The 10,859-nt window shown below is 40.3% G+C and overlaps 2 protein-coding genes across 2 annotated transcripts; both read right to left on the bottom strand.

Moving 5' to 3' along the window:
• Positions 1–3,936: 3,936 nt before the first annotated feature.
• On the bottom strand, positions 3,937–5,439 carry LOC149233868 (developmentally-regulated G protein 1). The gene has a single exon (XM_089379873.1). The coding sequence runs from the start codon at positions 4,924–4,926 to the stop codon at positions 3,940–3,942; it is 987 nt and encodes a 328-aa protein (XP_089235999.1). The 5' UTR covers positions 4,927–5,439; the 3' UTR covers positions 3,937–3,939.
• Positions 5,440–9,106: 3,667 nt separating this feature from the next.
• Positions 9,107–10,607, bottom strand: LOC149233867 (developmentally-regulated G protein 1). Its single transcript, XM_089379872.1, has one exon. It carries the CDS (start codon positions 10,094–10,096, stop codon positions 9,110–9,112), a length of 987 nt encoding a protein of 328 aa, XP_089235998.1. The 5' UTR covers positions 10,097–10,607; the 3' UTR covers positions 9,107–9,109.
• Positions 10,608–10,859: the final 252 nt, after the last annotated feature.

Raw genomic sequence — 10,859 nt, 5'->3', positions numbered from 1 at the left:
TCCATTTTTGTCGTTTAGTGGATCACCAATGGTTATTAGAACAGGTTATAAGATATGAGGGTATTTACATAAAAGGCTTTCTTTATACATAGGAGGTGATGGCGAAGGAACTTCAATTATCAGGATAAATGGCTGATTCTCTGAGAATGGATAATATTATGTATTAATTATTTTTGAGAGAAATTGATGCCTCAATTACGGGAAAAATGGGAAAAATTGACGCTTTTTTGGAAAAATGAGAAAAAGTCGGTGTTTCCACAATGGAGAAGAATGAGGAAAAATTGATGTTTTAGCGACGGGAAAAATTGGGGAAGATTGGTGTTTCAGCAACGGGGAAAAGATGGGGGAAGATTGGTGTTTCAGAAACGGGAAAAAGATGGGGGAAGATTGGTGTTTCAGCAACGGCCGAGGCTGGTGTTTCAGCAACGGCCGAAACTGGTGTTTCAGCAACGGGAAAAGAGGTGTTGTCATTAGAGAGGATAGGGAAATGTTGCTGATGGATAATGAATTGAGATGGAATGGCCATGTTTCCCAAACTGAAACCTGATCCTGCTTGTAATTCCATTACTCCTTCAACCAGCCTCCGGATTAAGACCTGCAAAATAAATTGTAATATGGAAACCCTTGACATGGATTATTAGTTAAGTAATCTAATCTAATACTAATACAAAAATAATGCAGAAATTAAGTGCAATGAGGGGCAAGAGACTCCCCCAAGAAAATGTAGTGTGACTCTACCATGCAAGTGGCTTTAAAATCCTCCTTAGAAATTGGTTGCTGGTACGGACGAAGCCGATACCCATTTACTAGTAATGGAGTTCTAGAACCATCAATTGTTAGGAGCCTTACTGTTCCATTGGGAAAAACAATGTCTATTTCGTAAGGTCCCAGCCACCTTGTTCGTAACTTTCCTTGAAAATTTTCAAACCTGGAATCATATAGTAAAGCCCAATTACCTTTTAGGAACTACTTATGTTTAATAGCTTTGTCATGCCACCTGGTTCTTTGCTGCTGAATCATAGTTGTTTGATGGATGGCATCCAACCTTTTTTCATCCAATTCCTGCAGCTGCTGCAACCTAGCTGTCTGTGCATCAGTTAAATCAAGGTTAACAGCTAAAGCAGTTCTTAAAGTTTTAATTTCAAATTCCACAGGGAAAACAACACTTTTACCGTAAACCAATTCATAGGGTGAAAAACCTGTAGTGTTTCTCCAAGTAGTTCTATAAGCCCATAATGCCTCAGGCAGTCTTTGAGACCAATCTTTCCTATTCTCTTTCACAGTTTTTGTTAAAATAGCTTCTATGACTTTATTTGTGCTTTCCACCTGACCATTAGCTTGGGGGTGGTAAGGTGTAGTCATTTTATGGTTGATATGATATTTTTGAAGCATATCTTTGAAACCATGTGAATTGAAAGGAGGTCCTCCATCTGTGACTAATTCTCTAGGCACCCCAAATCTAACGAAGATTTCTTCAAATAAAAAGGTTAAAACAAATTCTTCATTAGCTTTGATTAGTGCCTTAGCTTCCACCCATTTAGTCATGTAATCTGTACAAACCAATATATAAACTCTTTGGTTGGATGGAGGGTTGATGGGCCCTACAAAATCTAGAGCCCATCTTTCAAAGGGTTCAAGTATTACCTGAGGGTTCAGTGGCATTTCATCTCTATGGTTGGGTTGGCCCATTCTCTGACAGCTGTCACAAGCCCTGACATATTTCTTTGCATCCTTGAAAAGTGAGGGCCAATAATAACCCATCCTGAGCATTTTATGTGTTGTTCTCTTATCAACGAAATGCCCGCCACAAGGGCCATCATGGCAAGCTTTCAATATGTCGTAAACTTCATCTTCTCTAATGCATCTCCTGATCAAGTCCTGTATGAAAAAGACACCCATTTATCCAGTTGTACCTAGCACTTTGTTGAAAGATCCTTATTTTCTCCCTAGGTGATAGGTGTGATGGTAAATTCCCTGCAACCAAATAATTGGCAATGTCTGCATACCATGGTGAGTGAGCAGATACTGCGAACAAATATTCATCAGGAAAGGAATCATCTACTGGAGTATTATCATTAGTTTTTATCCGAGAAAGGAAATCAGCAACCACATTCTCTTTACCTGGTCGATCCACAATTGTAATATCAAATTCTTGTAGTAACAATAACCACCTGGTAACTCGAGCATTTGTAACGGATTTATTCATTAAATACTTAATAACCGAGTGGTCAGTGTGAAAAAAAGTAGGATAACCAGTAATATAATGTCGAAATTTATTTATAGCATAAATGACTGCTAAAAATTCTTTCTCGGTAACTGTGTAATTAAGTTCAGCAGGGGTCATATTCTTACTAATGAAGTAGATAGTGTTAGCGCTTGAGATTTCACCCTAGGCTGAGGAAGGTAAACCTTCAAGGCTACATCAAACCATTTCACCTCGTAGCTAGCCCTACGAGGTATGAGAAGGCTCTCTCGGGTCAGATTTGATAGATCTTATAATATAATTAGGCTGACCAAATAGAAATAAAGATTTTAGGCTAGTAAATTGATAGGGGGTTTGGATTTAATGATTTTTGGGGTTTTTTAATGGAATGACGGGGCTTTTCTGGGCTGCATGGGTAAAATCACAGCTTCAAACAGAGAAATATGATGACTCCACAGGTTATCAACTGAGGCAAGGTAGGCATGCAATTTAACACCAAATCTGGTTTCAAATGGGATGGCAAGACTGGTGAGGAGCTAAGGAGGGCAGACAATAACTCTGAATCCTCCTTAAACAGTAGAAAACATCGAATGCGAACAAACTTATAGGAGGAGCATATAATACTATGAATTCCTACCTAATCACTTCATTTTTTCAGCTTGAAAGGGTCATGAAATGAAATGGAACATAACTGATTACATATGAGACAAAGGGAAAAACTTATGCTAAATCAACATACCACATGAATCTCAGCAAACAGAGCTGTGAAATTCCATTAAATTCTCTGTCATAAAACTGTACAATAAAAAGCTCTCTGCTTCTCCAGCAGCTCCCAGCGCTCAGAAAAAAACTCTCCCTCCTTCCCTCTCTCTCACTTTTACAAATGAATTTTTAATACAATAAGTACCTCTGCTGCCCAAAACAGGGGCGCCGTTTTTCTCACATTACCAAAAATGAAATAAAAACCAGCTGGGGGAAAACAGATCGACCCCAAGACCCGGCATTTATTTTATCATTATTAATAAAAATAAACTAAAAAAAACAAAAACAATAACCACTAAGCGCTGCTGAAGATGGAATCACATATCCTTTTCACAAGTGCGTTCACAAGTGTCGATCTGAAGATATGGGCAATCTAATGGTGTGCAATTGCTTCCCAAATCTGGAGATTCGCTCTGCTATTTTACTAAAATACGTGTCAAACTGCCACATAACCAAAGGCGCACATATCGCAATGACTGCCACCTAAGAAATGACCTCTGTATCGGTTGGAGTTGAGAGAACTCTGCGGCAATTTGTAATTGGCACTGAGGAGAGCAACGCAGAAAAGCATGTGCCAAGAGGTATCTGGCAATCTGTCCTGCACGCAGAAACAACTTAGTGAAGCCAACTTGATACATCTCAGCTGAGATATTAAATCGATGTAGAATTGCGATACAGACACTAAGTTTGTCTTGATCTGCAACACTTTGTAACAGAAGAAATCCATATCTTTTTGCAAACTGCTCATGTGACATTCGAGTTGGATAGCCAGATCTAGATATGCGCACAACTTCCGAGGTGTATGTAATACAGAACTGCGCAAGTCTCCATAGCTTTTCGCACTGCTATTTCCTCTCGAAGCTTTGCCAATTTTTCTCTCTTTGCAACCTGATCAGTAAGATTCATCCAAAATTGTGGCTTTTCATTGTAGTATTTGAAAGCACGTTCCAAAGCCCCATTTAAGGATCCTTCATCTATGTTTTGTGTATATGGTTACATAAATCTTCCACTGTACAACCACCTCTGTCCGTAGACAGGACAAAAGGTTCAGCAAAATCAGGTTGCTGCCCCTGAGGTTTGGTGTAGACTCTTACTAACCCCATTTCATCCCACATTCTTGCAAGTAACCGATCAAGATTGAGCTTCAAATTGCAACTAATGACAATAGAATTTGGCTGCCGGAATAGCTGGTCAACATCATCAATACCGACAACATCAATTTTATTATAAACATAAACACATTTGATATATTTCCGGTTCCCTTCAATGACATCGATGAGATCATCAACAGTGGCATCTTCCCTGAATAATACCTCAGCATTGTGGATCTTGTACTCATGTAATATTTGATAACAAAGTTTTTCGTCAACATGTGTTAATGCCATTGTGCTGTTGAAGGAAATGCCACCAGTCTTTTTCCTCTTGAAATATATCTGAGGAGGCCTCTTGTTTAAGCGCAAGCCCACTGCTTCCAATTCCCTTGTTAAAATTTGTCGATGACCCTCACTTTTAGATGCATCAAGAACCATTAACACTAGATCTGAAGACTTTGCAACCGCAATCACCTGTCGACCACGACCCTTGCCTTCAGAAGCACCTTCAATGATTCCAGGAAGATCAAGAAGTTGTATCTTAGCATCATTGTAGTGTATGACACCAGGAATACAAGTAAGTGTTGTGAACCCATATGATGCTGCTTCTGAGAGAGTTCCAGTGAGTAAAGTAAGAAGTGTTGATTTCCCCACACTCGGGAATCCTATCAGAGCAACACGACCATGACCATATTTTGTGACTTCGAAACCATCACCAGCACCACTAGAACCCTTCGGTGGCTCCAATAGCTGTGTCCTCAGCTTCGCTATCTTAGCTTTAAGCTGCCCGAGATGGTATTCTGTAGCTTTATTCTTTTGTGTCCGTGCCATCTCGAATTCTATCTCCTTTATCTTCTCTATGATACCCATTGTGCCTGATCTTTCCTGTTCAGACTAAGAAGCTGAAAATTCAGAGATCCCAGTGTACAATACGCATATCCTCTGTCTTTAACGCCAATATTGAGCCCATCTATGAATTGTCTCCACCATTTGGGGGAATAAGGCGCTGACACTCTCGTTGATAAGGGTCTGGAAGAACTGTATTGCATCCTCATCATCCAAATCCAAACGGAACTTTTCTTGAAGCTTAAGAATCCCTTTCTCCGGATCAGATGCAATAGCAGGAATGCTTGCTCCAGCCATTAAATGGAACAAATTCAGGATGAGGTTACTGGATTTTCTCAGGATGTTGTAGGCCTCGCAGCAATAAGATTTGAATCTCCCATAGTATTGGCTTTCTGCTCCACCCATTGCTTCTACCATTTCCTTGCACAGTTTCATTGGTGGTGGAAACGGTTTAGGATCTTTACCCAGAATGTAGCCAAAGTCAACATGAAAGAGTCTTCCATCATCCCTCAAAAGAAGATTATCAAGATGCCTTCAACCGCTGATACGAAATTAAACTATGATAAAGAACTCACATACCACCCTCAGAAATGAAACTATCCAATTAGCAACCAATCAATCCAATGTCCCAATTCAAAATCTTCAGTTCAGATCATGGCAGTGACTTGGAACAAATTGGATCACAGAAATTCTAATTTAGAGCCAGCAGAACGTTGAATGCGATATGGACTATCCTTTAACACAGCTGGATGGGAGCAATCAATATGACATGATACAGCCATATTTGACCATTAACCCACCTACCAAAATCTAATGTGCACACCAATATAATAAATATCAGCATCCACAGCACAACCATACAATACCCACCACAGTCCCGTCAAAATAAATAGCCTTAGCTCCCCAGATCTCAACCCAACTTCGCCCAAATATTGCAGAACTTTGTAAATAGCTGCAGTCCTGTAAAATTAGCGTGCATTTGAATTCAATGTTGGCTTGGAGGTTTTATCCCACTAACTTGAACACATGCGCATGTCAGATTTGGAACCCAAGAAGCCGACCCAACAATATTACATGAAATGTTTACAGTTTCAATTCGGTCATCACCTTTGCTGTGGTTTCCAACAAACTCGGATATATTATGTTGACCATGGTATCTAAGATCTTGCTAGGATGAAGAACCACCAGAAACAATACTTTCGTTATTTCTCAGAGTAAAGTGTAAGCAAGGTGCTTCAAAACTAAGGCCTTTGCAGCACTGTGAGAAATTGAACTGGATTTAATGGAGGCCTTTCAAGAGAGGATAACAACAAGAAGGGCAGCATAATATACAGAAATAAATTGCTAGACTTTGGTTGCTGATAATGTCAAATTGCGTTTGCAGAGATAGGAGTTTGAAGTTTGCTGCTGCCTTAAGAAGAGCTGGAGATAAATTACACAAATTTAAACAACACATTAATGATTTCTTCTTCAAAACCCCGTTTTGAAGAAGAATCTATCTCTGACATGAGACGGAGTCTAACATTGGCTCCATTTGGGATGGCAGCTGCAGCTTCCTGGAGGTGCCAAGAACCGCAGAACTTTGGTAGAGCAGACCGTGCCTCCACCATTGGGCAATGGAGTCATCATCAACACAACTCTTGATTTATTTTCAAACTGAAACTGAACTCAAACAACCTTCAAGCAAACTAAAACAAGATGCTGCCCTTGTGGCTGCTTATTTATGTACATAACCTATTCTAATCTGCTGTACAAACAATAGATCAGGTAATGCGATAATGCCAAATTAACCATGCTAATAGACCTGAAAATGAAGCCGCTTGAGAATGCTGCCACGAAGTCACAGATGCAGTTGCTGGCAGCCCTTCATGCTCATAATGATCCTGGTCACCGAGAAGACAGCCCGATCGGTCAATCAAGCTGAAAAATGTGTCCATGTAGGCCGCAATAGGATCACGGACACCGGCCTCTGTTGGCTGCCCCAACTCTGCAATACATACTTCCAGCTGCACATTGTCAATGTATACCTCTATAGGCAAATCTGTTATTGCTTGTTTCGAAGGAAGGAGGATTTCCAAAAACTTTTTAGGGTCTTGGAAATCATAAGAGTGGATCTGCTCATCTAACCATTGAATCTCATCTTCAATTCTTTCCACAAGTAACTCACAGACGCTAGGATGATAATTCGGAGATTTCAAACATTGAAGGAAAAAACTTAAAACTTCTTCATTAATTTCAATATCCACTAAGCTTTCTCTAAATTCGTTTAGAGCTTCACACAGTGCAGGGTCTGCCACATACCCTACCATTGCATGAACATATCAACAGGCACTGGAATGTCTGGATCAAGTTGGAGTCGCCAGGTGAATGATTCAGCCTGCATAAGTATCTGACTGCTGTCCACCATCAGCATCAGATCTGAACTTGATACATGTACTGGGGTAAAATACAATCGAAGTGCTATGTTCACAAATCCCACGGAGATAGACTGAAGCAGCGTTTATCTACTTGCGCTGATGTAAAACAAGAGCGTTTTCGAAGGCTTCTGGCGTAACTTCAGGCTCCGTCTAAGACTTATGAAACAAACACATCAACCCACAAACAAGTTTGTTCTTCCCCAGTATGGTCGCCACTATGTTAGTGCTTGAGATTTCACCCTAGGCTGAGGAAGGTAAACCTTCAAGGCTACATCAAACCATTTCACCTCGTAGCTAGCCCTACGAGGTATGAGAAGGCTCTCTCGGGTCAGATTTGATAGATCTTATAATATAATTAGGCTGACCAAATAGAAATAAAGATTTTAGGCTAGTAAATTGATAGGGGGTTTGGATTTAATGATTTTTGGGGTTTTTTAATGGAATGACGGGGCTTTTCTGGGCTGCATGGGTAAAATCACAGCTTCAAACAGAGAAATATGATGACTACACAGGTTATCAACTGAGGCAAGGTAGGCATGCAATTTAACACCAAATCTGGTTTCAAATGGGATGGCAAGACTGGTGAGGAGCTAAGGAGGGCAGACAATAACTCTGAATCCTCCTTAAACAGTAGAAAACATCGAATGCGAACAAACTTATAGGAGGAGCATATAATACTATGAATTCCTACCTAATCACTTCATTTTTTCAGCTTGAAAGGGTCATGAAATGAAATGGAACATAACTGATTACATATGAGACAAAGGGAAAAACTTATGCTAAATCAACATACCACATGAATCTCAGCAAACAGAGCTGTGAAATTCCATTAAATTCTCTGTCATAAAACTGTACAATAAAAAGCTCTCTGCTTCTCCAGCAGCTCCCAGCGCTCAGAAAAAAACTCTCCCTCCTTCCCTCTCTCTCACTTTTACAAATGAATTTTTAATACAATAAGTACCTCTGCTGCCCAAAACAGGGGCGCCGTTTTTCTCACATTACCAAAAATGAAATAAAAACCAGCTGGGGGAAAACAGATCGACCCCAAGACCCGGCATTTATTTTATCATTATTAATAAAACTAAACTAAAAAAAACAAAAACAATAACCACTAAGCGCTGCTGAAGATGGAATCACATATCCTTTTCACAAGTGCGTTCACAAGTGTCGATCTGAAGATATGGGCAATCTAATGGTGTGCAACTGCTTCCCAAATCTGGAGATTCGCTCTGCTGTTTTACTAAAATACGTGTCAAACTGCCACATAACCAAAGGCGCGCATATCGCAATGACTGCCACCTAAGAAATGACCTCTGTATCGGTTGGAGTTGAGAGAACTCTGCGGCAATTTGTAATTGGCACTGAGGAGAGCAACGCAGAAAAGCATGTGCCAAGAGGTATCTGGCAATCTGTCCTGCACGCAGAAACAACTTAGTGAAGCCAACTTGATACATCTCAGCTGAGATATTAAATCGATGTAGAATTGCGATACAGACACTAAGTTTGTCTTGATCTGCAACACTTTGTAACAGAAGAAATCCATATCTTTTTGCAAACTGCTCATGTGACATTCGAGTTGGATAGCCAGATCTAGATATGCGCACAACTTCCGAGGTGTATGTAATACAGAACTGCGCAAGTCTCCATAGCTTTTCGCACTGCTATTTCCTCTCGAAGCTTTGCCAATTTTTCTCTCTTTGCAACCTGATCAGTAAGATTCATCCAAAATTGTGGCTTTTCATTGTAGTATTTGAAAGCACGTTCCAAAGCCCCATTTAAGGATCCTTCATCTATGTTTTGTGTATATGGTTACATAAATCTTCCACTGTACAACCACCTCTGTCCGTAGACAGGACAAAAGGTTCAGCAAAATCAGGTTGCTGCCCCTGAGGTTTGGTGTAGACTCTTACTAACCCCATTTCATCCCACATTCTTGCAAGTAACCGATCAAGATTGAGCTTCAAATTGCAACTAATGACAATAGAATTTGGCTGCCGGAATAGCTGGTCAACATCATCAATACCGACAACATCAATTTTATTATAAACATAAACACATTTGATATATTTCCGGTTCCCTTCAATGACATCGATGAGATCATCAACAGTGGCATCTTCCCTGAATAATACCTCAGCATTGTGGATCTTGTACTCATGTAATATTTGATAACAAAGTTTTTCGTCAACATGTGTTAATGCCATTGTGCTGTTGAAGGAAATGCCACCAGTCTTTTTCCTCTTGAAATATATCTGAGGAGGCCTCTTGTTTAAGCGCAAGCCCACTGCTTCCAATTCCCTTGTTAAAATTTGTCGATGACCCTCACTTTTAGATGCATCAAGAACCATTAACACTAGATCTGAAGACTTTGCAACCGCAATCACCTGTCGACCACGACCCTTGCCTTCAGAAGCACCTTCAATGATTCCAGGAAGATCAAGAAGTTGTATCTTAGCATCATTGTAGTGTATGACACCAGGAATACAAGTAAGTGTTGTGAACCCATATGATGCTGCTTCTGAGAGAGTTCCAGTGAGTAAAGTAAGAAGTGTTGATTTCCCCACACTCGGGAATCCTATCAGAGCAACACGACCATGACCATATTTTGTGACTTCGAAACCATCACCAGCACCACTAGAACCCTTCGGTGGCTCCAATAGCTGTGTCCTCAGCTTCGCTATCTTAGCTTTAAGCTGCCCGAGATGGTATTCTGTAGCTTTATTCTTTTGTGTCCGTGCCATCTCGAATTCTATCTCCTTTATCTTCTCTATGATACCCATTGTGCCTGATCTTTCCTGTTCAGACTAAGAAGCTGAAAATTCAGAGATCCCAGTGTACAATACGCATATCCTCTGTCTTTAACGCCAATATTGAGCCCATCTATGAATTGTCTCCACCATTTGGGGGAATAAGGCGCTGACACTCTCGTTGATAAGGGTCTGGAAGAACTGTATTGCATCCTCATCATCCAAATCCAAACGGAACTTTTCTTGAAGCTTAAGAATCCCTTTCTCCGGATCAGATGCAATAGCAGGAATGCTTGCTCCAGCCATTAAATGGAACAAATTCAGGATGAGGTTACTGGATTTTCTCAGGATGTTGTAGGCCTCGCAGCAATAAGATTTGAATCTCCCATAGTATTGGCTTTCTGCTCCACCCATTGCTTCTACCATTTCCTTGCACAGTTTCATTGGTGGTGGAAACGGTTTAGGATCTTTACCCAGAATGTAGCCAAAGTCAACATGAAAGAGTCTTCCATCATCCCTCAAAAGAAGATTATCAAGATGCCTTCAACCGCTGATACGAAATTAAACTATGATAAAGAACTCACATACCACCCTCAGAAATGAAACTATCCAATTAGCAACCAATCAATCCAATGTCCCAATTCAAAATCTTCAGTTCAGATCATGGCAGTGACTTGGAACAAATTGGATCACAGAAATTCTAATTTAGAGCCAGCAGAACGTTGAATGCGATATGGACTATCCTTTAACACAGCTGGATGGGAGCAATCAATATGACATGATACAGCCATATTTG

This window comes from Pinus tabuliformis, chromosome J (genome assembly GCF_031772625.1).
Source record: "Pinus tabuliformis cultivar Carrire ecotype Pingquan chromosome J, CPIR1, whole genome shotgun sequence".
In the NCBI taxonomy this organism is placed as follows: domain Eukaryota; kingdom Viridiplantae; phylum Streptophyta; class Pinopsida; order Pinales; family Pinaceae; genus Pinus; species Pinus tabuliformis.
Note: the sequence above shows the minus strand (reverse complement) of the source record. Positions and strands in the feature narration are given on the sequence as shown.